Genomic DNA, 27,497 nt, shown 5'->3' on the forward strand with positions numbered 1-27,497 from the left:
AACTGAAGCAAACTAATAAACTTGAGTTGGTTCTGTCTTACAGATAATCACAGCCAATCCTTGGAACACAATTGCTCTTCTCTGTGGGGCCTTCTTGGCATTATTTAAAGCAGCAGAGTTTGCCAAACTGAGTGTGAAGTGGATGATCAAAATTAGGAAGAGATACCTTAAAAAAAGAGGTCAGGCCACGAACCACATAAGCTGAAGTCACCTTGTCCATGGAACTGCCCACATTAATGGAGGTTCTCACCACTTCCACTTTGATAAACTGAGCTACCAGCCTCCTGAACTCACCTGGAGAGATGGCCCTGCTGGGAGGAGCTGCTGGGGAACAGATCCAGTGGATAACCTACAAGTTATTTAAGCACTTAAATTATTAGGAAGTTTTGCCTAGGACATATGGATAGGGTTTGTGGAAGATGGAACTAGGGCTGGTTTCTGAAGGTTTGTCGACTCTGCCTTTCTTTCTGGTTTGGTATCTACTAGCTCAGCTACAACGGCTGTTAAGGCTCTGTGTTTATCTTGGGCTCCCCCCCCCCCCCGAGGTTTTTAAGTGGCTGGACAAGGGTGTGGCTATTGAGATGTGTAGGTCACGCTTTGAAATCTGAGCACTTTACACAAGGAAAGACAAACACCCTTATGTCTCTGGCATCTCTGCTGTTCCCGTCGTCCGGTCTCTGACAAGTTTTCTCCTTTGTTACATGTTAAATGAGACCTTTAAAGCTAATACTATAATTAGATTTCCTGTGGACTCACTAGCCATCTCTCTGGTTAGAGTTTTTGTTGATGCAGGTATAAGAGTTTAGAGTGATTAACACGCAAAAGCACTAGTGTGAATGTACAGAGTTAGGTGCCTATTCAATGTATTTTGATGATTTCATTAACAGGTAAATAAAAGTAAGGTTAATACAAAAGGAATCAGTGTGCCAGTATGAATATGTTAAATCAGTAGGCACCAGTACACTTTCCTTCTGTGGCCTCCAAATAGAAGGCGGTGTGAGCCTGGACTCCTGAGATGGATGGATCTGGTCCCCGAGGTATGGCCTGACTGCGCCCAGGGAAGAGTAGGGTGGGCAGGACAGTGGATGGGAAGAATGATGGCTCAAGCCCCATGCATCAGCTGTTAACTCTACAAAACCACCCGAGTATTTTTCACATGGTAGCCATTGGCTGATTTAAGGTTATGAAATTGTTTCCAGAGTTTTAAATTATTTACATGCCCTTTGCAGCCAAAGAGTACTTGGTAGCATTTCCTGAATTTCATAATCTGCCTTTAGGTAACTCAAATGTGTGACTGAGATTTTTTTAAAATCTCATGTCTAACTTAGCAGCATGAAGCTGGTTTTTGGCCGGATTATTAAAAGTGAACTTGTGTACAGAAATATTCCCTGCTGCTTTTCTATGCCGTAGAGCAGCGGTCGCCAACCTTTCGGACCTCACGGACCACTGGTTGGCGACTGCTGCCATGGGGCATGCAAATTCAAACTTTAGCCTAGGTCTCCTCTCTAAAAATCTTGCTGTAAGGCAAATGCAAAGCCAGGCATAAAAGCATACATTAACAGTATTGAAAACCAGATGTGTATTCGTAAAATATCTCTGAAAATGACACATCACTTTAATATTAGTTAATATTTATAAAATGGCAAATAAAATTTGCTCCAATGAACAGCCTAAAACTGAATTTTCTATATTGTGGAAAGTTGAGACCTCTGAATTGTGCTTTAGAGTCAGTAGATAACTAGGAAGTGAGCAGTTCTAACTCATCAAAGAAAAGCAGCTAACAACTATTAGCTGCAGCCTGCCGAAGTCCACTCTGGCTGCTCTTCAGTCAAAGAGGTGTGTGCCTAAACCGTCCACAAATGGACAGTTAGCCCCAACGTTCACTGTCTGGAAAGGCTTGCCTTTCATTCTTGTTCTGCAGTCAGATCACTCTTCTGCCTGCACCGCCCCAGCTGTCCGCAGTGCCGGCCGGCCGTGGGTTAGTGTGGAGGATCCGGCAAGAGCACCGTGGTCTGATGTCTCAGGTAAGGTGGCTGCTTGAGAACACCATGAAGTACAAGCCGCAGGCTGAGAAGGAAGCATTCTCGGGAGCCACAGAGCGACGGGGTTGCTTTTACAAGGACCTGAGGACTGTGCAGAACCTGTGCTAGAGCTTTCCGTGGGTATGAAAGGGTGGAATCAGACACCAGTCGTTGAAAACTTTGAGAACGCCTGACCTCTGATTCTGCTACAATCTCCCTGCCCCTCACAAAAACTGTTATTACAGATTTTCAGATTTATCCTCCTGGGTCTATTTAAAACTAACATTTAAGGTAAGTAAAATCTATCCTCTGAACATAAAAGGACATGAAGGATATCCTAGAACTTAGGGTTTTATGCAAATATTCTATAAGACAGATATACGTTGATAAATGGCTGGAACACTCAATCTGGCACAATCTTCCTATTTTTTTAGACTATATCCTGCAACTTGCCTTAAACTTTCATATATATATATATATATATATATATATATATATATACACACACACACACACACACATACATATATATGTGTGTATATATATATATATATATACACACACATATATATAACACACACACACGTATGAATGATGTATGTATATATATGAAGGGGGCAGCTTCTTCTGAATGCCTAAACTTAGAGTTAAAAAATGCAGTGATGAGATAAGGCAAAATACAAACATAGACTTTATTAAATGCTGCTCAATCCCCCAGTGAAGATCTTTCATTACAAAACAGTTTTCCACACAACTGCAAGTTAAGAGATTGGAATGGTACTCTGATAACAAAATTTATGAGAAATACTTGACCAAGTAAAAACATACAAGACCCCTATAGTCAACCTTCTTAGAACGCTACAGAAGCCAACTGCAGTTCTTTAAGTAAAGCCAGGCAGTGGCAAGGAGCACTTGGTGTCACCACACTGTGGGACACGACGCCCCCATCAGGAGGGACTGGAGGAGGGCAGGTGCTGAGGGCTGGAAGGGCCCTGCCTTCAGCCATGGGGAAGGGGAGGAAGAGGAATGAACTGAGACACAGGCTGCGTGTTCACCTGCGCTGCCCCCACTAATCTGTGCTCATCATTCGGGAGTTGCAGATAAGGGAGATACTCATGAGGAGCAATCTGAAGAATTTGGTTTACTTTCCTAGCTTTTATAAGTTGTGCTTTAAAAAGCCTGGAGATTTAAGTTTTTTGCTCAAATTCCAGAGTACAGTAATATTTCTAATGAAGGGAGGCTTTTGGCAGGTAATTCCTCCCATCATATTTCTGAGAGGGACAAAGGGAAAGGTAAGGATTATACCTTAGTTTTATTTAGGAAATACTTTTTTCCTAGGATGTAACTAAGGTCTGCAGCAATGTGAAAAGCACATTATAAAAGGGAAAAATATACAGAGCAGACTACTATATCTATGTGCAACACAATCAAAATAGAATTCAAGTCATAATTCTTACCACCCCCCATAATTATCTCACTCATATTATAGATGATAAAGTTCATTTCTGTGAAACTTCAGATGTGACACAATAAATCAATGATTAGACAAACGTTACAATATACTGCGGCCATGATATAGCACAGGGCTATGTTTAGTCCATGTATTTTTTCATTTACAGTTGCCAGAAAAAAATTGACCTTTTAATTACACTGTTGAGGTTTCATGATTTTTACATTTTTTTAAAAAGTATACAAAACTGTGCCTATCCCACAGAGGTGGCATGTTTCTCTTTATTCATTACTTGTATTGCTGAGAATACTGTGCATGTTGTAAGCACTGTTCTGGTTTTCTAGAGCTTTCTTTAGTTTTAGCTCCTCTAATTTTTTCCATAATTCTTCACGTTCCAATTCCTTCTTTTTCTCTCTGTAGACAAAGCAAAATTTTATTTCAGAACCTGAAGAACACAGTTTGGCAATTTGCTAGAAAACATAGTTCATCCACATTGCACTTCAATCCCTCTACTAAGGTGTTTGAGGACAATCTCCTGAAGCACCTCTTTACTCCTGGCCACTCTTTTACATCTGCTGCTCCTGTGCCAAACAAAAGTTACTACCTGCTTTGCCTCTTCTACATATTATCTCTACCACCACCGTGCCCACTATATCATTGGTGCTTTACAGTTTAAAAAATACTTTAAATTGAAAAAAAATTTAACTATCAATTACAGTTGACATACAAAAGTATATTAGTTTTAGGTGTACAACATAGTGATTGGACATTTACATAACTTATGAAGTGATCACCCTGGTAAGTCTAGTACCCATCTGACAACATACATAGTTATTACATCATTGACTATATTCCCTGTGACTGTGTTTGTAACTGGCAATTCGTACTGAATCCCTTTACCTTTTTTACCCATTCCCCCAACCACCCTCACATCTGGCAGCCATCAGTTTGCTCTCTGCATTTTATGAAACTATTTGTTTATTTTGTTTTTTAGATTCCATATATTTAGGAAAACCAGATGTATTTGTCTTTATCTGACACAATTCACTTAGCATAATACCCTCTAGGTCCATCCAGGTGGTTGCAAATGGTAAGATTTCATTCTTTTTTGTGGCTGAGTAATATTCCATTGTATAAAACATAATCTTTTTCCATTTGTCTTATTAATGAATGCTTAGGTTATTTCCATAACTTTGCTATTGTAAATAATGTTGCAATGAACATGGGGGAGCATACATCTTTTCGAAATAGCATTTTGGATTTCTCTGGATATGTGAAAGTAGAATTGATGGGTCATATATTTATTTTTAATTGAGAAATCTCCATACTCTCTTTTTCCTTAGTGGCCGCACCAGTTTACAGAGCACTGGGTTCTTCCTCCCCTCCAGTGGGGACTCTAGACTCGGGCACATGAAGCCATGTCACCAGCTACCACGAATCATCCGTTTGGTAGAATTTCAGTTTTCAAGGGGATTTCTCAACATCACATCCTCTCCAATGCTTGGTTGTCAATTTATTGATGATAACCCTTCTGATAGGTGTGAGGTGATATCTCCTTGTGGTTTTAATTTGCATTTCCCTGATGTTGAGCATCTTTTCCTTTGTCTGTTGGCCATCTGTATGTGTTCTTGGGAAAATTTCTATTCAAGTCCTCCATCCTTTGTGTGTGTGTATTAAATTGTATGAATTCCTTATAACCCCTTGGCAAGTATCTTCTGTTCAGTAGGTGTTTTTTTTATTTTGATGTACGTACTTTCGTTTTGTTTCTCTTGTTAGAGGACATATGTAAAAAAAAAATTAAGACACTGTCAAAGGGCTTATTTCCTATGTTTTCTTCTAGGACAGCGGTTCTCAACCTGTGGGTCGCGACCCCTTTGGGGATTGAACGACCCTTTCAACGACCCTTTCACAGGGGTCGCCTAAGACCATCAGAAAACACATATACATAATTACATTTTGTTTTTGTGATTAATCACTATGCTTTAAATTTTTTTTTTTACTATAATTTTATGTTCAATTTGTAACAATGAAAATACATCCTGCATATTAGATATTTACATTACGATTCATAACAGTAGCAAAATTACAGTTATGAAGTAGCAACGGAAATAATTTTATGGTTGGGGGTCACCACAACATGAACTGTATTAAAGGGTTGCGGCATTAGGAAGGTTGAGAACCACTGTTCTAGGAGTTTTATGGTTTTGGTCTTAAAATCCATTTTGAGTTTATTCTATATGGTGTAAGAAAGTGACAGTTTTATTCTTTTGTATGTGTCTGTCCAGTTTTTCCAGTATCACTTTTTAAAGATTGGCATTACTCCATTGCATATTCTTGCTTCTTTTATTATAGATTAATTGGCCATATAGGTGTGGTTTATTTCTGGGCTCTTTAACCTGTTCCATTGATCTATGTTTTCATGCCAGTACCATCCTGTTTTAATTACTATAGTTTTGTAGTATAGTTTATTAGGTAGCATGACACCTCCAACTTTATTCTTCTCTCAAGATTTCTTTGGCTCTTTGTAGTTGTATATAAATTTTAGGATTATTCTACTTTTATGAAAAATGCCATTGGTATTTTGATAGAAACTGTTCCTCTATGAGCATAGTATATCCTTCCATTTATTTGTATCTTTTCCAATTTCTTTCTTCAGTGTCTTAGTTTTCTGAGTATAGGTCTTATACTTCTTTGGTGAAATTTATTCCTAGGTATTTTATCCTTTTTGATGCATTTGTAAGTGGGATTGTTTTCTTATGCAACTGATTTCTCAGCATTAATTTTGTATCTTGCTACTTTAGTTCTAATAGTTTTATGGTGGATTCTTTAGGGTGCTCTCTATATAGTATGTCATCTGCAAATAATGACAGTTTTACTTCTTCCTTTGCAATTTGGATACCTCTTATTTGCTTGTCTTACTGCTGTGTCTAGGACTTCCAATATTCAATAAAAGTGGGAAAGTAGACATCTTTGTCTTGTTCCTGATCTTAAAGAAAAAGCATTTAGCTTTGCACCACTGAGTATGATATTAGCTGTTTGCCATATATGGCCTTTCTTATGTTGAGGTATGTTCCATCTACCCCCACTTTGCTGAGAGTTTTTATCAAATGCTTTTTCTGCTTCTATTGATATGATCATGATTTTTATCCTTCATTTTATGTGGTATATCACTTGATTGATTTATAGGTGTAGAACCATCCCTGCATCCTAGGATGAATCCTACTTGATCATGGTGTCTGATCTTTACAATGTATCAGGGAATTCAGTTTTCTAATATATTTCTTAAAATTATTATTTTTTTACTTCAGAGAGGAAGGGACAGAGAGAGAGAGAGAGAGAGAGAAACATTGATTGGCTGCCTCCTGCATGTCCCCTACTGGGGCGGGGGTGGGGGAGGGTGGGAGAGCGAGGAATTGAGCCCTCAACCTGGGCATGTGCCCTTTGCCAGAATTGAACCTGGGACCCTTTAGTCCCCAGGCTGACGCTCTACTCACTGAGCCAAACCGGCTAGGGCTCAGTTTTCTAATATTTTTGCTAAGGATTTTTTACATCTAGGTTCATCAGGGCTATTGGCCTGTACTTTCGTTGTAGTGTCTTTTTCTGGTTTGGAAATCAGAATAATGCTGGCTTTATAAAACAAGCTTCGGAGCCTTCTCTCACTTTCAACTTTTTGTAATAGTTTGAGAAGGATAGGTAGTAATTCTATGAATGTTTGGTAAAATTCACCTGTGAAGCCATCTGATCCAGAACTTGTTTGTTGGGAATTGTTTTTTGTTTTTTTGTTATGGCTTTGATTTCATTGGTTGTAATCAGTCTGTTCAGATTTTGTTTTTTCAGAATTCAGTCTTGGAAGATTATGTTTCTAGGAATTTATCCATTTCTTCCAGATTGTCTCTAATTTGCTGGCATATAGTTGTTCATAGTATTTTTTTAAAGGATTTTTAAAATTGATTTTTAGAGAGAAACATTAATTGGCTGTCTCCTGCAGGCCCCTTACCAAGGATAGATCCCACACCTGTGCCTGTGCCCTGAATGGGAATTGAACTGACCATCTTTCAGTGCATGGGATGATGCCCAACCAACTGAGTCACACCAGCCAGGGCCATAGAATTTTCTTTTAATCCTTTATATTTCTGTGGTATCAGTTGTCACTTCATTTCTGATTTTATTTGGGTCTTCTTTTTTTCCTTAATGAGTTCAGTTAAAGGTTTATCAATTTATATTTTCAAAGAACCAGCTCTTGGTTTCATTGATCTATTGTTTTTTTAAACTAGTTCATTTATTTCTGCTCAGGTCTTTATTACTTCCTTCTTCCTACTCACTTTGGATTTATTTTGTTCTTTTTCTGACTCCTTTAAGTGTAAGGTTAGATAGCTTATTTGAGGTTTTTCTTTTCATGAGGTAGACCTGTATTGCTATGAATTTCCTTAGAACTGCTATATCCCATAGATTTGGGGTCACTGTGTTTTCATTTGTCTCAGGGCATCCTTGATCTTGTTAAGTAGTATTTTATTTAGCCTCTATGTACTTGAGTGTGTTTTCCAGTTTCCTTCTTGTAACTGATTTTTAACTTCATACCACTGTGATCCAAGAAGATACTTGAGATTATTTCAATCTTCTTAAATTAATTGAGACATGTTTTGCATCCTAACATGTGGCTTATCCTGGAAAACATTCCATGTGCACTTGAAAAGAATGTATATTCTGCTGCTTTGGGTGAAATGATGTAAACATATTAATTAAATCCATTTGGTCTAATTTGTCATTTAAGCACCGCTTGTTAATTTTGACTGGATGATCTATCCATTGATGTCAATAGGGTGTTAAAGTCCTCACTATGTCTGTGTTAACAATCTTTCCTTTTATGTCCACCAATATTTGCTTTATATATTTTAAGTGCCCCTACACTGGATGTGAAAATGTTTACAAGTGTTGTAGTCTCTTTTTATATTGGTCCTGTTATTATGAAATGTCCTTCTTTGTCTCTTGTTATATAGCCTTGGTTTTAAAGTCTATTTTTCTAAGTATTGCTACCCTGTGGGTTTTTTTTTTAACATTACCCTTGATGAGATGTCTTTTTCCATTTCTTTACTTTCAGTCTGCGTGTGCCATTTGATCAGAAGTGGGTTTCTCATGGGCAGCATATGTATGGGTCTTGTTTTCTTATCTTTCAGCCACCATATGTCTTTTGGTTGGAGCATTTAATCCATTTACATACATTTAAAGTAATTATTGATAGGTACTGCTACTGCCATTTTATTACTCATATTTTTTATCCTACCACCCCTATTTCTTAAAGAAGTCCCTCTAACATTTCTTGTATTACTAGTTTGGCAGTGATGAACTCCTTCAGTTTTTTTTTTTTTTAATTTCTCCCCCTGGGAAGCTCTTTATCTGTCCTACAATTTTATTTCGTTTTTTAAATATATTTTTATTGATTTCAGAGAGGAAGGGAGAGGGAGATAGAAACATCAATGACGAGAGAGAATCATTGATCAGCTGCCTCCTGCACATCCCCACTGGGGATGCGAACCTGCAATATCGGCATGTGCCCTTGACCAGAATCTAACCCAGGACCCTTCAGTCTGTAGGCCAATGCTCTATCCACTGAGCCAAACCAGCTAGGGCTGTCTTATTATTTTAAATGATAGCCTTGCTGGGTAGGTCCTTGCTTTTTATCACTTTAAATATTTCATACCAATCTCTCTGGCCTGCAGTTTCTGTTGAGAAATCAGTTTACAGTCTTATGAGAGCTCCCTTGTATGCAACTCACTGCTCTTAAGATTCTGTTTGTCTTTAACCTTTACCACTTTAATTATAATGGTCTTTTCTTAAATCCTCACCTGAGGGTATGTTTTTATTAAGCTTTTTAGAGATGAAAGGGGTGGGGGGAAACAGGGAGCAACATCAATCAGTTCCCTCCCATATGGGCCCCTACTGGGAATCGAACTGGCAATCTTTTGGAGTACAGGGCTCTCCAACTGAGCCACCCAGGCAAGGCTATGATGTGTCTTTATGTGGGACTAATATGACTATTTCTTTCACCAGTTTAGAGAAGTTTTCAGTCATTATTTCCTCAAATAGGTTTTTAATCCCTTGCTCGCCCTCTTGTCCTTTGGTACTCCTATGAAACAAATGTTATGTTTGATGTTGGCCCAGAGGTCCCTTATTCTCATTTTAAAAATTATTTTTGTATTCCTCTGCTTTTTCTAATCTGTTGTTGATTCCCTGTAATGCATTCTTCCTATCTCCATTTTTATGTTCCATACATATCTCTCTTCTGAACTTCTCAATGAGTTCTTTCCCTAAGCTCACTGAACATCCCTTTTACCAGTATTTTGAACTCTGCTTCTAGCAGCTTGCATGCCGCCATTTCTTTTAGTTCTTTACTCGAGTCTTGTCCTATTCTTTTATTTGGTGCGTGTTTCTTTTTATTTTATTAGGTCAATCTATGTCTTACAGTCTTGGCAGAGTTATCTTATGTAGTTGGGGCCCTTGAAATGGGTGCTGCAGAAGTGTCCCTTCTGTGTGTTGTGTGCCCTTCTGTTTTGTCTTGATTGCTGTTGGCATGTCAATGACTATAGTGGATAAACTGTGCGGGTGCTGACTCCATGTAGAAGGGAGTTGCTCTAGCGGGGCTCTGGTGTGAGCTGAGTCTACCCTTCAGGTGTGCTTTTGTGGAGCTGGTTGGGTAGTGATGCTCTGGTTTGAAATGAAGTTGGCCAACAGGTGTCTTGGTTTGGGGTGGGGAGTGCTCCAGGGCAGGCCCAAGTTAGCCATTTGTGCCCAGCTTGGGGCCATCTGGTGGGAGCTACAAAGTGATTTATGGTTGGTTGTCACTTGTGCTGGGTTTGGAGGCACTTGGAAGAGGTTATGCAGCAAACCAAGGTTGGCTGCCAATAGTGCTGGGCAGCACAATGTGAGCTGAGATCTGTGGCTGCTTCGCTTCCAAGAATGTGGGCTTATAGTTCTGAAGTTATATATGATTTAAGGGGACAGAGGTGCTGACCTATGCAGATTAAGATATAATGATTATTCTTAGTCATGTTTTCTTTCCATCTGTTCCTGGGGCTCAAACTATATACCTAATATATATTCCTGTCTAAAAGAGGGCTATTTAGAAGAAATAATGCATTGACTTAGTTATTGGTAGAGTAGGATGGCCTTGAATAAAACTGCTTTTTCTACTTGGCACAAGAAAACCATGACTAATTGAAATAGATGGGCTTTTCCAAACAGAGTAGGTAACACAGTGGGGCCTTGACTTACAAGTGTCCCGACTAACGAGTTTTTCGGGATACCAGCCGTCTCTTGGCCGATTTTTTGCTTTGAGTTGCGAGCTAAAATTCGGGTTATGAGCCAGCTTCAGATACCCCACCACTCGTTGGCACAGTGAACGCCACATCAGCAGCCCAGCATCACGTGTCTCACTCATTCACTTCTTGATTTGAGTTACGAGCTCCGTCACGGAATGAATTAAACTCGTAAGTCAAGGCCCCACTCTATACTCGTTAGAAGTAAGTGGTAGCTATTATCCTCAAATGACAGGTGGGCTCAGGTATAGTGGTTACTCCCACCTGAAATAATATGAGTGAGAAGGAAGTGATTTTTAGATTAATCTATGAAATTCTCAAAAAAAAAGGTAATCACTAAGCCAAGTTCCTAAATGCTGTGTTCTATCATGATGTAAGTTCTCTTTCCATAAGTGAACTATGCTGACTTTTAAAATACCACCTGTTTAAAGGGGGAGCTTAAGAAAAACCCTATTGTGCAAGTAGATGAGGAGTAAAGCTCAGTATGGAAGCCCATGGGGACAACGATTTTCATAAATATATAAAAAATCAAATTGTATAAAATAGTACAAAAGGCTTGCCGTTCATTTTCATTAGGGTTTCAGCACACTGCAGACAAGTGCTATGAGACTGATGAAGTCTAAGGCTCAGAAAGAAACCAACAGAAGATTTCTGATTCACATTAAAATCATAATCTAACCATTAGGAGAAGTTTACACCTGGAAATAACTTAAAAGTGTTGAGACTTTCAAATTATAATGCTTAATGTAATTGATTTTTTAAACATGATAATTCTAACTTGGAGAAAATACCTTATTATACTGAATTACATTCAGCTAACCTAAAATGTAATTTAAAATGTCAAATACCTTTGTCTTTCAGCTTTGTATGAACTAGTAAGATCATCGAAAAGCTTGCCATTCATTTCCATTAGGGTTTTCAGCACATTGTAGACCAGTGCTACGATGGTCCTAAAACGAAAAATAAGCCAGTGCTGGGTTATTGATGCCTCTAACAGGAAATGGAACACTATCATCTGTGAAAGGAGTTAAATGTTGGCTGGTTCACTCAATCCATTTTAGAGTTGAAAAGAGGAAATGCTACAAGGTCACATAGCCAGTGGTGGTAGAGATGGTCTGTCTGATTCCAAACCCTATCCTCACCAATGTATCATGCTCAGATTAAACTCTCACTAAAAATGCTGTGATTAGCTTCATATCAGCTCTAGAGTCTCAAACCCTGAGTAACAGCAGCTTTAAAAGGACTCGAACCCAGCTGCTGTGGCTCAGCGGTTGAGTGCTGAACCAGGAAACAATAGGTCGCCAGAGGGGGCGTGCAGGAGGCAGCCAGTCAATGATGTTTCTCTCTATCCCTCTCCCTTCTAAAAATCAATAAAAACAAAATGAACATGATGTCATAGAAGTTAGAATATATGCCCTTAAGCACTTCAGCTTCTCCTTGCCATAGTGCTACCTGCAGAGATGAGAGTGTTATTAGCAGCAGGTCAACCCAACTTGGCATTTGCAGTCATTTGTGCATCTCCACAAATATTAGCTGGGCCTGACCACATACTGGTCTGGTGCAGAATGTCACACTAGAAAGTCCTACCTTCAGGGAGATTTGTAATTTTAAATTGAAATTAAGAACATACAAACATATATTTACACCTTATAAAGGTATATACTATGTGATGTTAACCTTGGAATAAGTTCCAAATCTGGATAAGCTTTATGTATGAGTTAGGAGAGCAAATGATAGAAAGGTTAAAAAGCCAGACACTTACGGATTCCAGTGTTCCTTGGAGATTTTGTACAAACTACCAAACATAATTGGCAGAATTTTATCAATATTCTCCTCAATCAAACTAAGAATATATTCATTATTCCAGAAGTACAACGCCCTTTCTGCAACCTGCAAGAAATATTTATCAATGTCAAGAACAAAAGAGAAAAGAAATAGTATAAAATAAAAATGGCTTTGCTGAGTACATCATACCTGAAAATGAGAACTGGATACACACTTAGATATTTGCTTAAAAAGGGGCTCTTCAATTTTTTTGAACTGTGTTGGTTCAATGACATCTAAGATTTCTTCAATTTCTCCTAAAAACATCACCTAGGTTAAAAAAATTACTTTAAGAAACATGACAAATTATATGATGTTAATATAGAAAACATTAAATGGAGATTAATCTCTGGACAAAAAAGGACTTGAAGGTTATTCTACCAAGTCTCTCTAATCCCCTAGAACACCTGCTCAGCAGCAGGGACAAAAGAAACATGGTTTATAGCCCTGAGAGCCAGTGTTTTAATGTGTTATTTTTATTGAATCAAACCTACCTCTTTCTGGCTGCATGTTTTTGGCCAAAATTTCAGCAATCCTCTGATCACCTGCAAAAGGAAAAGTTTAGCATGAATTAAGCAATGAAGTTAGTTAATTCCAGGAAATTTTAAGTAATTGTGATTATACCAATATTCATTCTGAAGTATTATCTAAGTGTATCTCCAGGTTTTATTAATTTTGTTTACTGAATGCCTCTGTACCAGATACTGTTCATGATTTTCATGAAGCAGGGAGACCAATGTAAGTTATCAGACATAAATAAAATAATTTCAATAGCAGTAAGTGCTACTAACTACTAAGACAATAAAGGAAAATATAACTGCTGGGCTAAGGAGCATAGGTTATTTTAGGGAGAAACTAAGGGACAAATAATTCTTATTTAAAACTATTATGAAGCACCAAAAAGCCAGAAAACTCCCCATTTCATAGCATAATCTTGATAACCAAACTATAATACAAATTTTTGCAACTAAGTGAATCCAACAGCATATTAACAGAATACTATCTGGCCAATTATAATTTATTCCAGGATGGTTCAACTCATAGTTGTAGATTATATCTCAAAAAAATTTGAAGTTATTTAGTAATATTCTGATAAAATTTTAGTAAGACAGAACTAAGAATTTATCAGAAACCATCAGTCATCATTATCAGAAAGCATTATACAATGCTTTCCTAGAAACCAGGCTGTAAAACTATCTGGGCCTGGTGCTTTTGTGGATATAGATCTTTGACAGCCTTTTAGGCTTTGTTATCGTTATTGATCTTGTCCAGTAATGAAGAACACTCATTCAAATTAAAATTGGAGAGAACATTGTGCTGGAGCTAATCCAGTAAGACGAAAGGTTTTGATGAATAACTTTGGAAAAGAATATCAGAATTATATTTGTCTAAGTATATATTAATTATACATTTTTATAATTTTAAAATAACTACTCCGAAATGGTTAGAAAAAAATTACTAAAATGAGTAGAAAAATTCAATATATAGTCAGATAAAAATCAATATACCTTTATAAAATAGTATCAATGATAATCAAATGAAAATGCCTTTCATAACAAAAACTAATGTACAAAAAGAATATAATTGGTAAGAAATTTTTAAGATTTATACAATGGCCGAAACCGGTTTGGCTCAGTGGATAGAGCGTCGGTCTGCGGACTAAAGGGTCCCAGGTTCGATTCCGGTCAGGGGCATGTACCTGGGTTGCAGGCACATCCCCAGTGGGGGATGTGCAGGAGGCGGCTGATCGATGTTTCTAACTCTCTATCTCTCTCCCTTCCTCTCTGTAAAAAAACCAATAAAATATATTTAAAAAAAGATTTATACAATGAAAACTATAAAACATCACTGAATATCATGAAAGACTTAAGTAGATAAGATGACTCAAGATTGTACAAATATTTCTTCTATACTTAATCTATAAATTTAATATAATTTCAAACGCCAAATGGATTATTTTCCGAAACTAGAAACACTTAATCTATTCTAAAAGCTATAAATGTAAGCAAATAACCATGAATGGGATGGAGGGAGAAGAGGGAAAATTAATGGAATGGAACCTGAACTACTGATACCAGCATCGAAACTGACAGAAGAGACATAAAATATAGTTATAACTAGGTAGACTCGTGTGTGTGTGTGAGTGTATATATATATGGTTTAAATATATGACAAAGGTGGCATTTCAGTTCCATGGGAAACAGATGAATTAGTCAATTTAGTGGTAGTACCTAAGACTGGTGGCTCACCATTTAGGGGGGAAAAAAAAAAAAGTAGCTCCTTCGGTAGGCTGACTCTTAAAATAATCTCCCAAGATCTTTACTTCTTGAATTCACAGTCTTCTGTAATCCTTTTGTGTGGGCTGCCCTAGTGACTTCCATTCCACTAGCAGATTCTAAAGCAGGGGTGGGCAAACTTTTTGACTCCAGGGCCACAATGGGTTCTTAAACTGGACCGGAGGGCCGGAACAAAAACATGGATGAAGTGTTTGTGTGAACTAATATAAATTCAAAGTAAACATCATTACATAAAAGGGTACGGTCTTTTTTTTAGTTTTATTCATTTCAAACGGACCGGATCCGGCCTGCGGGCCGTAGTTTGCCCATGGCTGTTCTAAAGCCTTCTCATCTTGCAACTTTGGTAAAGCAAGCTGCTATATTTGGAAGTGTCCACGTTGACAAGGATTTGAGGGTGGCTGTGGCCAACAGCCAGGTAGAAACTGAGGCCCTCACTCAGTCCAACAGCACTTGAGGAACTGAATTTTCGACCAACACGGGAACTCGGAAGCAGATCCTCAATTACAGCCTTTCTTGTAAGAAACTCTACAGCACAGGACCCAGCTAAGTCATGCCTGAATCGTGATTCATAGAAACTATGAGATAATGTTTTAAGCCACTAAATTTTTTAATGTTATTCAGCAATAGAAAACTAATACAGTTCCTTACCCTTGTCACACAAATTTCGATATCAGATGGTGTGTGTATGTGTACCCTAACCTCTAGAATCTATGAATGTGATTTATTTGGGCATTGTATCTTTATAGATATAATTAAGAGTTAAAGTCACCCTGGATTATTTGGGTGGGCCCTAAATCCAACAACAAGTGTCATTTTAAGAGACACAGAGACAGAAGAGGCAGCAATGGGAGATTGGAGCGATGCAGCCATAAGCCATGGAAAACCTGGAGACACCAGAAACTGGAAGAGGCAAGGAACGGACTCTCCCCCTAGAGCATCTGGAGGGAATGAAGCCCCTGCTGACTCCTTGATTTTGGACTTCTGGCCTTCAGAACTGTGAGAGAGTAATTTGTTATTTTAAAGCACCAGGTTTGTGGTAATTCGTCATGGCAGCGCTAGAAAACAATTATAGATGGGATAAAGTTTTTATAGATAAAAACTAAATCCATAAAATAATCAGAATGTAGTACTCCAGAATATTTTGATCATCTCAAAGGGTATAATAAGGGTTTTTCTTACCATGTCAGTAAGGCCAGAAGCCATAATGATGAATACATTCCATTCCATAAAATATTTTTTAGTTCTTTAAGGCAAAGTTAGTTAAAAACTATATTCAAAATTAAAGAAACACTTCAAATGGACAAAAAATATTTGCAAAATATAGGAAAAGGATAAAAAGGACACAAATATAAATGACCAATAACCATATAAAAGGATGGCTCAATCCCTGTAATAATGAAGCGAATGAAAATATTTCATATCTATTAAACTAACAAATTTTAATATCAGCAAAAATTTTAAAACTTAATATCCTGCTAGGGTGAGGGAAAACAGGTATCTAAATTGTTCAAACTCTGTGGAAGGCAACTTAGAACATGTTAAAATTTTCATGTACTCTTTGGCTAATTGGTTTAACAAATTTACTTGCAGTAAAATTTTTCTTATTTTGGTATACAGTTCTGAGGGTTTTAGACACACACAGATTTTTTTTTTTGTAACCAAAACCACAGACAAGACACAGCACAAATCCAACCCCCTAAAGTACCCCTTCACCCAACAACACGACTGTAACAATGAAAACTGCCATAATTCAAGTGCCCATTAATAGAAGATTAAATATGTTAGGGTAATCCATAACGGAATCTGACGCTACCAGTGAACAAAACAATCAGGTTCATATAGAAAGATATTACACTTCACATTATATTGAGATGAAAAAAACAACACTGTCCCACCATTTATTTAACCTACACATAAATGTACAAAAATTTTGTAGAAATATATTCACTTGTGTTTACCCTCACATTGTGCTTTCTGATTTTGTATTATGTGAACCAAATTAACACACATTACTTTCATAAACAGAAATAAAATATAAAAAGACTAGCCACAGCTTATTTATAATTTTTAGGAAGCTTTGATATGAATGCCAGATTTCTAGGAAATGAATATTAAGGCTGAGATCCAAGTAACATGGTCATAATTTTGGTGCTAGAATAGCCTATGGTAGAAACTGTAAGATCTCTCATATCTACAGATCTTTATGACTTGAAACATATTTTTCTTTGTCAACTTAGACATTTACATTACTATCTCCTCATCCTGCTTCTATTTCCATTAACCCAACTCATCTAAGCCAGATTTCTGGCCATCATCCATCTTTAAAAAGAAATCGTCTCCCCTAGCCACCCATGTTAATTTAATATACTTAAATTATATCTGTTTACTTATTCACCAACATAAACCATCAGTTATGTTACAGGCTTTCTTTGTCTCAATTTTAATGAGAGTTATGGATTTGTATTAAGTTTTAATCCACTTTAGAAACTTATGTGGCTTCATGTACAGACTGGGCTTTCTAATTCTTCTGATTTGTCTTTAAAAAGTATTTTTAGCTGTTTTCAGAAATAACTGCAAGTCTAAAAACTCAAAATATAAGGGAGTGGGAAAAGCATGTTTTGTTCCTTTACACATGCAAAGGTCAAATCAAAGGGAGAATACTAAATACATAAGTTTTCCAACCACACCTAGGGAGAGCAGTTTAAATCCTTGAAACCTTCTGCAATACTTCAAAAACTCTTAGTTTAAATATTCAGATTTAGGATACCTAGAAAGTACTATCAAAATTTAATTCACCAAGGTTTTTTATTCTTTTATACTTGCCTATTTCTCCCTACCATCTTTTGTTTTTCTTGAATCTTCAGTTAATATTCATAACATTTTTATTTTCTCCTGAATCTTCATATGATAGTCAAATAGTAAGCAGAATTCAAATAGTGAATTATTATGCTGATTCATAAAGTAAACAACCTTTATTCCAAGATTATATCTTAAGCTCCAAAGGCAAGGAGATGTTTACAATCCCAATCACGTGGTTTGTTATTAATAAGAGGGAAAACCCTATTTGTAAAGACAAAACAAAACTCAAGGTAATAATTTTGGGGCTTCCTCAGTATGTTTTAATTTTAAAAGGTAAATGAAGATTAAAAAGATTATCAGTGAAGATAATTATCTATATAAAATTTTAGTATAGTCATCTCAACTACTATGTTAATATTAATTTATATTAATACATAACTGATAACTCATGAGAACTCCTGTTTCTAATCCTATTCTTTGAATGTAGATTAACCTCTCATTCCTTGTCAATGATTTTAGTTTAAAGTACATTATTACTATTGTTGATAACTCTGTAAAGGTATATAACAGTATAAAGAAAGGTACAATGAAATGCTCCAATGTAGACCCAAAACATAAAAATAAATAGACCACTTACTGGTTCTGTTAGTGTTGTATCTTTCTCCAGGAACTGTACAACACAGTAGGCTAACTAAAATGGAAGGGACAGTTTATAAATATTACTGAGTGAAGTAACATTTAGTGATGCAGGGTTTTATATTTAACTAACAAAAACGATTACCTTATTTTGATGAATTTTACTCTAGCTTAATCTCAATACTATATAAAAATTAGTATACTCACAATTGTGTAACTGTTTCACCTTGAAAGGAACTTCTGAATATGAAGTTAATTGACATAAGACTAGAGCTTAACATTTTACTTTTTCAGCATGTATGCCATGCTGATATATTATTCTCTAAGTAGTAATCGAGGAGACTAGCTTATTGCAGCTAAACAGAACACTGCAGTTATGTGGGATTTATTCAATGCCATTTAGTTAATTAAATTAGGTCAGGGCCTAGACTAGAAAAGAGCTTGACATTTTCTTTCCTATGTCTATACTCAATATGCACTGACCTTATTTAATAACACTAAAAATAATATTTTAAATTATAAAATTTTATTTTGGGCAACTTAAAAAGCAAATTGCTTAAATACACTTAAAATTGCCATCTCAGTACTTCTCAATTTCTCTGCCTTTATCAGTCTCTGAAACAATAATTCATTTCACTTTAAAGTTTTCTGAAGCTTACCTGAGCATGAAACAAAGCTAATCCTTTTGCAGTATGCATAGGAATAAGAACCTTCATTAGAAATTGTTTATGTTCTGCTTTCAGAGGCAATGCAAAGCCATTGATAATACTGGAGGGAAAAAAAGGCAGGGGGAAGGGTTAAGTAGTTACTACTTTATTTCTAAAAGTTATTATATCCATGCGTACATAAGGAACTGTGCTCTGCTTCAATCCTGGTGTTGAATTACTTGCTCATCTTCAAACTACTCTAGGCAGACTATTACTATTAAGTTTTTAAGTCATTCAATGATCCAAAAGTCAACTAGGACTACCAATTAATGCTCCAGTGAGTAATTTCTATCTGCATGTCCTACATAAGCTCAGCACTTTATGCACTGTTGCCTTTTTTTCCCCCTCCCTAAAGCCAGAATCAGTATCACAATAAGAATTTTTAATATTTCTGAAGTAAATGGGTTGTTTCTCTTACTTTATTGAAGGATCTTAAACTAAGAAGTAATTCTCTTCATAGTCATTCTGTTAACTACTAAATATTTTAGCTTCCTCTAGTACAAATACAGGGGTCTAAACATTTCTCAAGTTAATAAGGAAGGCAAAATGTTCATGTAAACTAAAAGGCTGTAGATTCTTCTAAAAAGAACAGATGGATCAGGAATAGTCTATCAACATATGAACAAGAATTCTTATAACTTCATCAAAAGATTCCCTGTAGCTTATTTCATCTCTTCCCAATCAGAACCTATAAATTTCTGAGGCAGTCTGGCAAGATAAGGCATAAAACATGCCACAGATTCAAATGCAAGAAGCCTATTCTGAAACAGATGTCTTGCATGGCAGTACTTTAAAAATGCTGACCCTCCAAAAAAAACTATAATAAGAATTCAGTTGAGAAACGATGTCTTGCAGTCTATTTAAATATGATAATTTCTCTACCCCCAGCTAAGATTTTAACACATAAAACATTCAAAGTTACTTAATTTTTAAAAAGAACAAGGAAAAAACAAAACACAAAACTGACCTACCTTCCTAATATTTCCAGGAGTTCAGCAACACCATTGAAATGTTCTGTTTCATATATAAACCTGAATTTAAAATTAAGATAGATGTAATGAAAAACAAAATATCAGAAAACTAAGAGAAAGGCAGAAATAAAGCCTCAAGGGTAACTATAAGAACTGTACAAGACTGTTGTAAGAATTCCTTGTAAACGTTTTTGCCCCAATCAGTTACTTCTCAGCAATCTACTAAACTAGATGCTTAAAAAAAACAAACAAAAAAAACCCCCTCACCCAAGGATATGTTTATTGATTTTGGAGAGAGGAAGAAGGGAGGAGATTTTTTTTGGGGGGGGGGGGGGGAGAAACATTGATTGGTCGCCTCCCTCATGTGCCTGACAGGGAATGAAACCCACAACCTTTTTGTATGTGGAATGACACTCCAACCCCTGAGCCACCTGGCCAGAGCTAAATCAGATACTTTTAAATATTTCATATTTAAGCATATACTTTTGTTAAAACTTGCTATATGTTAAGATAATATTCTTTCACCTGGAATATTTTATTTTACTTAAAAATTTTTTGAGAAAGATGTGTTTCCTCGAGGAAATACTTTTTAAAATAGGAAAATCCAAGAGAAAAGAACCCACATATAATAAAGCCACCATTATTCAGAATTCTCTAAACCTAAACTACACAGGCTGCATAGCTTTCCAAGATTAAGATCACCCTTAAAGCAGGGAGGCAAATTCAAAGAAACACAGGACAGGGGGAGGATGGCACAGAACTGGAGAGAGATGCTCTTTCTGTAGTTGTTACCATGTGGAAATGCTAGCCTAATTTTGCCAGACAGATCTTCAATTTTAAAAAAAACCGAACATACCAAACCTGAAGTGTGGGTATTAAAGTGAAATCTCCTACTTTGAAACAACTAAAATAGACTATCACTTATAAAGTAGCCAAAAAATAGATCCCATATAAATTTAATTACCTTTATCAGAAAATCAAATGAAAGTATTTCCAAGAGCTATTGATTTAAATAGTTCTTAAAAATTTTTCAAACAAAAAAACTCAAGGAAATAATTAGACAAATTCTCCTCACAATAAATCTTACATGTAAATAACATTAGTATTACCTATTAAAAACTTCATTACTATTATCCACATAGATGAAAAGTAGGTTATAAATTTCTACAAAGTTAGAGGCAATCAAATGATGTCCACAAAATGGGCTAAACATGACTCAAATACTAGCAGTTAAATTTCCAATTCAGATATTAAAAGTTAACCTAAAGCAACTGGAATAAAAAGAAAATATGAAAGGGGATAAAAAGTACTATATATGAATATATGATCAATTTACCTGAGGAAAATGTTGTTAATTTGTTTTCTGATGAATGCTCTTAGTCCAAGAAATTTCCCATAAATTCGATGCAGAACAGTCTTCAGGAAGTCACGTTCTCTGGGATCTTCACTATCAAAAAGTTCCAGGAGCTTTAAAAAAAAGCTGAGAAATTACTTTTTAAAAATAATCAAGCTAAAACTTCACTTTATTCTAATACTGATTTTAGATAACCCATGGAACCTTTTTTTTAAATTTAAAGATTCTGCCTTATCATATTGGTTTTAGTCTTGCTAACTAGTGAAGCTAAAGAAAAGCTTAGGGAGAATTTCTCTTCACTCATTTCATTTCAAAAAATGACACAATAAATAATATAAACACTTCAAAAAGTGCACTTTTTTTGGCCTGCCACTCATTTTAAAATTCTATCCCACTCTTGACTACTAAACATGGCCCATAACTTTATAGTGTTGAAATTTAAGAGTTTTTAAATACTTTTTGATAGTCAAAATTACATACAAAAATGTTAAAGCTTGTAGATTGCAAGTCATTAAATAAATGAAGTTAAAATACATGTGCACATGTGTATTTTCGATTTACTAAAAAGATTCACACAAACCAAGGCTTTTCTTGTGTGTGATTTGACACAAAAAAATTTTAAGAGTCACCATGCCAACAGCTCAACAATTAGTATTTAGTTAATAGGATTATTGTAGATATATGCTAACAGTGTGGAAATCATTCATGAAATAACACTGTAAAGATAAGACCACAGATTTTGTTTTAAAGTCAGCTAAGCAGCCCTGGCCAGGTGGTTCAGTTGGTTGGAGCATCATCCCATACACCAAAAAAGGTTATGGTTTGATTCTGGGTCAGGGCACATACCCAGAGTGTATACGGGAGGCAACCAATTGATGTTTCTTTCTTACATCGATGTTTCACTCTCTCCCTTTCTCTCTAAAATGGCTGGAAAAGTTTTAAGCCAGTTCAAATTGGCCAAATCATCATTTTCCTATACCTTTACACAACTCTTTAGCAAAGGTAGAATAAAGGAGATCTTCAAAAAAAGTCAAAAGCTCACATTTTTAAAGTGGTAAACTGAATTTCTTCTGCCAAAAAACATATTACTGTATTTTAAATGTAGCTGGAGTTTCTTAGGAAAAATTATAATCTCTCTTGAAGAATGAAGTTGTCAAGGAATTTTATGTTCTGCACTTAAGATAGCAAGCTCTGAACCTCATTGGAAGTTCTTTTTCCATTCTGTCCTGAATTACATGTAATTGTGTACATATGTAACTCTTCTACAGAGTATTTTTTTGTGGATAGTGATGCCTTTTGTCGTGTTTATATTCCCCTAAACAAATGTCTACTTAGTTTGCACTCTTTGTTCACGAGCTTATGGAAGTACTGTATGAGGCTCCAGTAAAACCATCTTTGGAACATGAGAATTTGTGTTAATATACCTAATAAATTCAGCTCAAATTATTCTAATTAAAAATGACTAAACTGCCCTAACCAGTTTGGCTCAGTGGATAGAGCGTCGGCCTGCGGACTGAAGGGTCCCAGGTTGGATTCTGGTCAAGGGCATGTACCTTGGTTTCGGGCATATCCCCAGTAGGGGGTGTGCAGGAGGCAGCTGATCGATGTTTCTCTCTCATCGATGTTTCTAACTCCCTATTCCTCGCCCTTCCTCTCTGTAAAAATCAATAAAATATGTATTTTTTTAAAAATGACTAAACTCACTTAACACACTTATATGCAAGTTTTTGATGATGGGTTACTTGGAAAATATGCTTTCAAATTAATAAAAGTGGCCCTTAATTAAGGAGGTCATGCCTAATTCAAGTTGATCCTTGGGGAAAATATTTAACTAGAGAACAGTTGTTAGCTAAGTGTCAAATCTATTTAAAGAAACCTATTTTGAAATATTATAATCTAAATAAATTTATTGAGATAATATTAACATGATGAAACACACACAAAATTAGTACTCAGGAAACTTTCTTATTCTGGCACTGATACTTTTATTTAACTGTGCTTATAAGAGTAATTTATAACCCATGAGCCTATTTCTTCATTGATAAAATGAGAAAGATTGAAACCAATTTTTTTTGTTTTGTTTTTTTAAGAAAAGGTCAGAGGTCAGAGAGTGTACTTCAAATCCTGATTGTGCCATCTACTGACTGAAACTGGACATAGTCAAGCTCTTTATATATACAGACAGTGCTTGGCACATAAAATGTACTCAATAATTCTTACCTTCCTTCTTTCTTCTGAAACTCTATGATTTGAACATAACCTGAAACTACACAATTATTTTCTTCTCTTAAAAAAATGAATTGTCCAAATTTATACCTTAGACTCTAAGACTTAATATTTATCACCTAATCAAATAATTTCAAAATGCAAAAGCAGAGAATCCCCACACATACTATGTAATAAAACAACACACTAAGAATACCTCAGTGAAGTGATCTGTGAAAGCAGTCATACAAACTGCTAGAAAACAAATGACTGGGCCTTGGCTTCTCAGCTAATTCAGGCATTTAGAGTTAAGGTGGAAAATGGGTCCCACTATACTAGTTTTTATTCTTGTTCCCCTTAAAATCTACTGAATAATTCAGCAACTAAAATGCCTCAAGCTCCAGACTGAGGAAACACTAAGGCATTTGTTCCTCTCAACCTGCTATTATTTTAAATACAATTTAATACAGCATTAATAGAGTTTCTTATTATACTACTAGTGGCCCGGTGTATGAAATTTGTGCACATTAAAAGGGAATTAATTAGAGGAAATATTTTAATATTGCAATTTGCCCTTTATAATAGAAGTGTCAGAGATAAAAGAAAATTAGTAAAATGTATATGAAAATCTCCTGCCTGTCAGAGCTATGGGACCTAGAGTGAGGTCCCCGCCCACCACCGGCACACACTTCAAAAACGCAGGAGACCCATACCCAGCCTGCCCCACCCCTGTCAAGCCCCTCCAGGCAGGGGGCACAGCCTCAGGTCCCCCAGCGCTGGGGCGGGGGGCATGGCCTGAGGGCCCCTGTCAAGCACAGCTTGAGGTCTCCCGGCCTGGCGCGGGGGTAGGGGGTGTGGCCTGAGGTCCCTCGCCCCAGCCAGGCATCATGCAGCCTCAGGTCCCTTCTGCTGTTCAGTTGTGACATTATGGTGTCCTGGATAATTTGCATATTCCTCTTATATAGACAGATGCTAGAGGCCCAGTGCATGCATTTGTGCACCTGTGGGGTCCCTCAGCCTGGCCTGCACCCTCTCGCAATCCGGGACCCTTTGGGGGATGTTAGACTGCCAGTTTTGGCCTGATCCTCGCAGGCCAGCCCAGCCAGGGAGGAGGTTGAGCCCAGGCCGGGTGCTGCACCGCTCCCGCTCATCCCATCCCCACTGTGCCTGCCACGGCCACTGCTTGGTAGTCCTGCCGCGGAGGCAGAAGAAGTTCGTACTGCCGCAGCTATGCTTGCCAGCCATGAGCCTGGCATCTGGCGCCCGTTGGTCAGCTGAGCGGCACTCCTGCTGTGGGAGTGTACTGACCACCAGGGGGCAGCTCTTGTGGCGAGAGTCTGCCCCCTGGTGGTCAGTGTGCGTCACAGCGACCGGTGGTTCGGTCGCTTAGGCTTTTATATACATACTAGAAGCCCCGTGCACAAAAATCTGTGCACTGGCAGGAGAGGAGGGTCCCTCAGCCCAACCTGTGCTCTCTCACAGTCTGGGACCCCTTGGGAGATAACCACCTGCTGGCTTAGGCCCACTCCCCTGGTGGCAGATGGCACGTCCAATCCCACAGTGTCTGCCCCATCTCCCCCGGTTGCAGATGGCAGGCCCAGATCCCACGCTGGGATGGGCGGCAGCTCGGATCATGCTGCCGCCCGCCCTGCCCACACACGGCAGGCCAGGATCTCGCACTGGGACAGCGCAGTGGGATCTGCCTGCAGTGTGCAAATTAGCCGCCATCTCTGTTGGCGGTTAATTTGCATATCACGCCAATTAGTCCATGGGAGGTGTAGCGAAGGTACGGTCAATTACCATGGTTGTCTATTATTAGATTAGATTCTTTCTGTAGCACAAAAGAGCTACAAAAGAAGATAAATATGCATTCAATTGCAATCACCAAAATAACAGTTTCATTTAATCTGATTTTTACTTGTGAATGAAAGAGACATTTTACTTGTTAACACACACCTAGTATTTCTTCACTATTCATGAAGAGCTACTTAAATGGCTGAAGGACATATTCTTGACAAAGTTCTTTGTTTATCAATATATTTACAGCAGTTAGTTAGAATACTTTATATGAGGGTCAGGGATAGTTATAAATAACCAAAAATGAACTCCAAATATGTGTAACTCTTGTTTATAGAATCTTTATCATAGGGAATACACATGGTGGGAGAGGGTAGGAAGGGTTCTTGTAATAATTTTAATCCTAGCCTCAGCAGTGAGTTCACTGATTCCCTTTTATACATCTTATCTTTCTTTAAAATGCAAATAACTCAAATTCCTGATACTTACATACCTACAAGTATTTCAAAAGAGAAAAATTTGGTCTACCTCACAATTTTTTTTAGGGCCAGCCAATTCTACATAGTTAAAAAGAGGTCTATATATTGTTAAAAAAGATTTTGAAAATAAAAATGATCACATTTTGAGAAATTAATTTTGAGGATGTAGGTTCCAAAAAGAACTAATAACCAATTTATATAAAGAAAGAAGGTATCACATATGTTTAACTTTATTCCTTTTCTTGTTAAAGGTCCTATTTTATCTGTGGTTTAGGAATTGGATGACGAGAATGCCCAAGGAGGGAAGGGGAAAGAAACAGGGAAAGGTAATTGATGCTTTTATGACAGGAAAGTAGTCTAACAGACCAATTGCTATAAATGACCCCATTTCCATTTTCCCCTGTCATTTCAACATCACAATGCTTAAAACATGTCAAGTTCAAGTTCAAAGGCTTAAAATTAAAAGGTGTATAATTGTCATACCAAATTTTCTCAGGTGTCACAGAAAGGCTTGCTTTTCTGATCTTTACGAAATAACTGGGAATCTAGGATTGGATAGGTTAATTTGATTGACTTCGTTTGAAGTTAATCCTTTCTCTTTAAAATACTCTTGCATTCTCAAAGCTACTTAATTTTTATCCTAATTGACAAGAATAGTAAGTGCTGTTAAAATTGAAATGAACTATTAAAGTTCTGAAAGACTATTTTATTTTAATCACAACTTAATAAATCATTAAGACATAAGAATGCCTTACCTGTTGTACAAATTTCTGATCAATGTATCGCTTTGCAATGCTAGGCTGGAAATCAGGGCTTTCCAAAAATCTTAAGAAGAATTCATATACCAACTATGAGAGAAAATCAAATAAAAGTTAAGATGATGCCAAAAAATATTACCCTAAGTTAATGTCATACCAAAAACACACTTCCCTTACCAACATGTAGGGAAATTTCAGATCTCATTAGAAAAGAAACAAGTTGTAACAGTTTTTTAAAACTAAATATACACAATTTGGTCTCATAAGCTGTAAATTTTGAGAATTGTTTATTGCTTTACATCACTCATTGAAATGTTAAAATTACAGGAGCTAGAAAATAAACATGGTGCCTATTAAATATTTAATTAAGAAGACTACTTTGCAGCCCATATTCGCTGGGAAAATATTCTTTCTCCAGCAGACCACTAAACCTCAATTTAATCTCCAGAGTTTGTTAAATACAGAATAAAAAACTCCATCCAGATAAGAATAAACAGGATTATAAGGAGCAATGTATGAATAACAATAAAGTAAAATAAAAAATTTTCAGGTCTTTATTTAAAACTATAGTAGGGGGGAAAGAGTTAAATTGAAACCAGCATACCTTATCCATACTTGGGAAATAATGAACCAAATTATAGAAATACAGAGCTCAGGAAAGAATGTCTGTTCACCACAGTTAGTAAACAAGAAGTTACATCAGGCCTTCTACTTAAAAAGTGCCAGGATCTTAAAAGTAACAGCAAGCCCGACCAGTGTGGCTCAGCGGTTGAGCACTAACCTATTTTCATAGGAGGTCACAGTTCGATTCCCGGTCAGGGCACATGCCTGGGTTGCAGGCTTGATCCCTAGTGGGGGGGGGGTGTGCAGGAGGCAGCCGATCAAT

At 36.8% G+C, this 27,497-nt stretch overlaps 2 protein-coding genes across 4 annotated transcripts in view; one reads left to right on the forward strand and one right to left on the reverse strand.

The window, feature by feature from the left end:
- Positions 1–910, forward strand: part of PACC1 (proton activated chloride channel 1) — a 33,758-nt gene extending 32,848 nt beyond the window's left edge. For all 3 annotated transcript variants that reach the window (XM_081112677.1, XM_081112675.1, XM_081112676.1), the window contains one exon: positions 44–910. In XM_081112677.1, coding sequence (XP_080968803.1) covers positions 44–205 — 162 coding nt within the window. In that variant the 3' untranslated portion in view covers positions 206–910. The remainder of the gene's footprint in view (positions 1–43) is intronic.
- A 1,779-nt stretch (positions 911–2,689) lies between these two features.
- The window catches only part of PPP2R5A (protein phosphatase 2 regulatory subunit B'alpha), a 66,730-nt gene continuing 41,922 nt past the window's right edge, over positions 2,690–27,497 (reverse strand). The window contains exons 4-13 of the mRNA XM_081112678.1: positions 26,609–26,701; positions 21,355–21,485; positions 20,019–20,078; positions 19,000–19,108; positions 18,342–18,395; positions 13,103–13,153; positions 12,759–12,878; positions 12,547–12,674; positions 11,633–11,734; positions 2,690–3,885 (exon numbers count right to left, since the gene is read on the reverse strand). Coding sequence (XP_080968804.1) covers positions 3,753–3,885; positions 11,633–11,734; positions 12,547–12,674; positions 12,759–12,878; positions 13,103–13,153; positions 18,342–18,395; positions 19,000–19,108; positions 20,019–20,078; positions 21,355–21,485; positions 26,609–26,701 — 981 coding nt within the window. The 3' untranslated portion in view covers positions 2,690–3,752. The remainder of the gene's footprint in view (positions 3,886–11,632; positions 11,735–12,546; positions 12,675–12,758; positions 12,879–13,102; positions 13,154–18,341; positions 18,396–18,999; positions 19,109–20,018; positions 20,079–21,354; positions 21,486–26,608; positions 26,702–27,497) is intronic.

Source organism: Myotis nattereri (genome assembly GCF_964212035.1).
Source record: "Myotis nattereri genome assembly, chromosome: 18".
Taxonomy (NCBI): domain Eukaryota; kingdom Metazoa; phylum Chordata; class Mammalia; order Chiroptera; family Vespertilionidae; genus Myotis; species Myotis nattereri.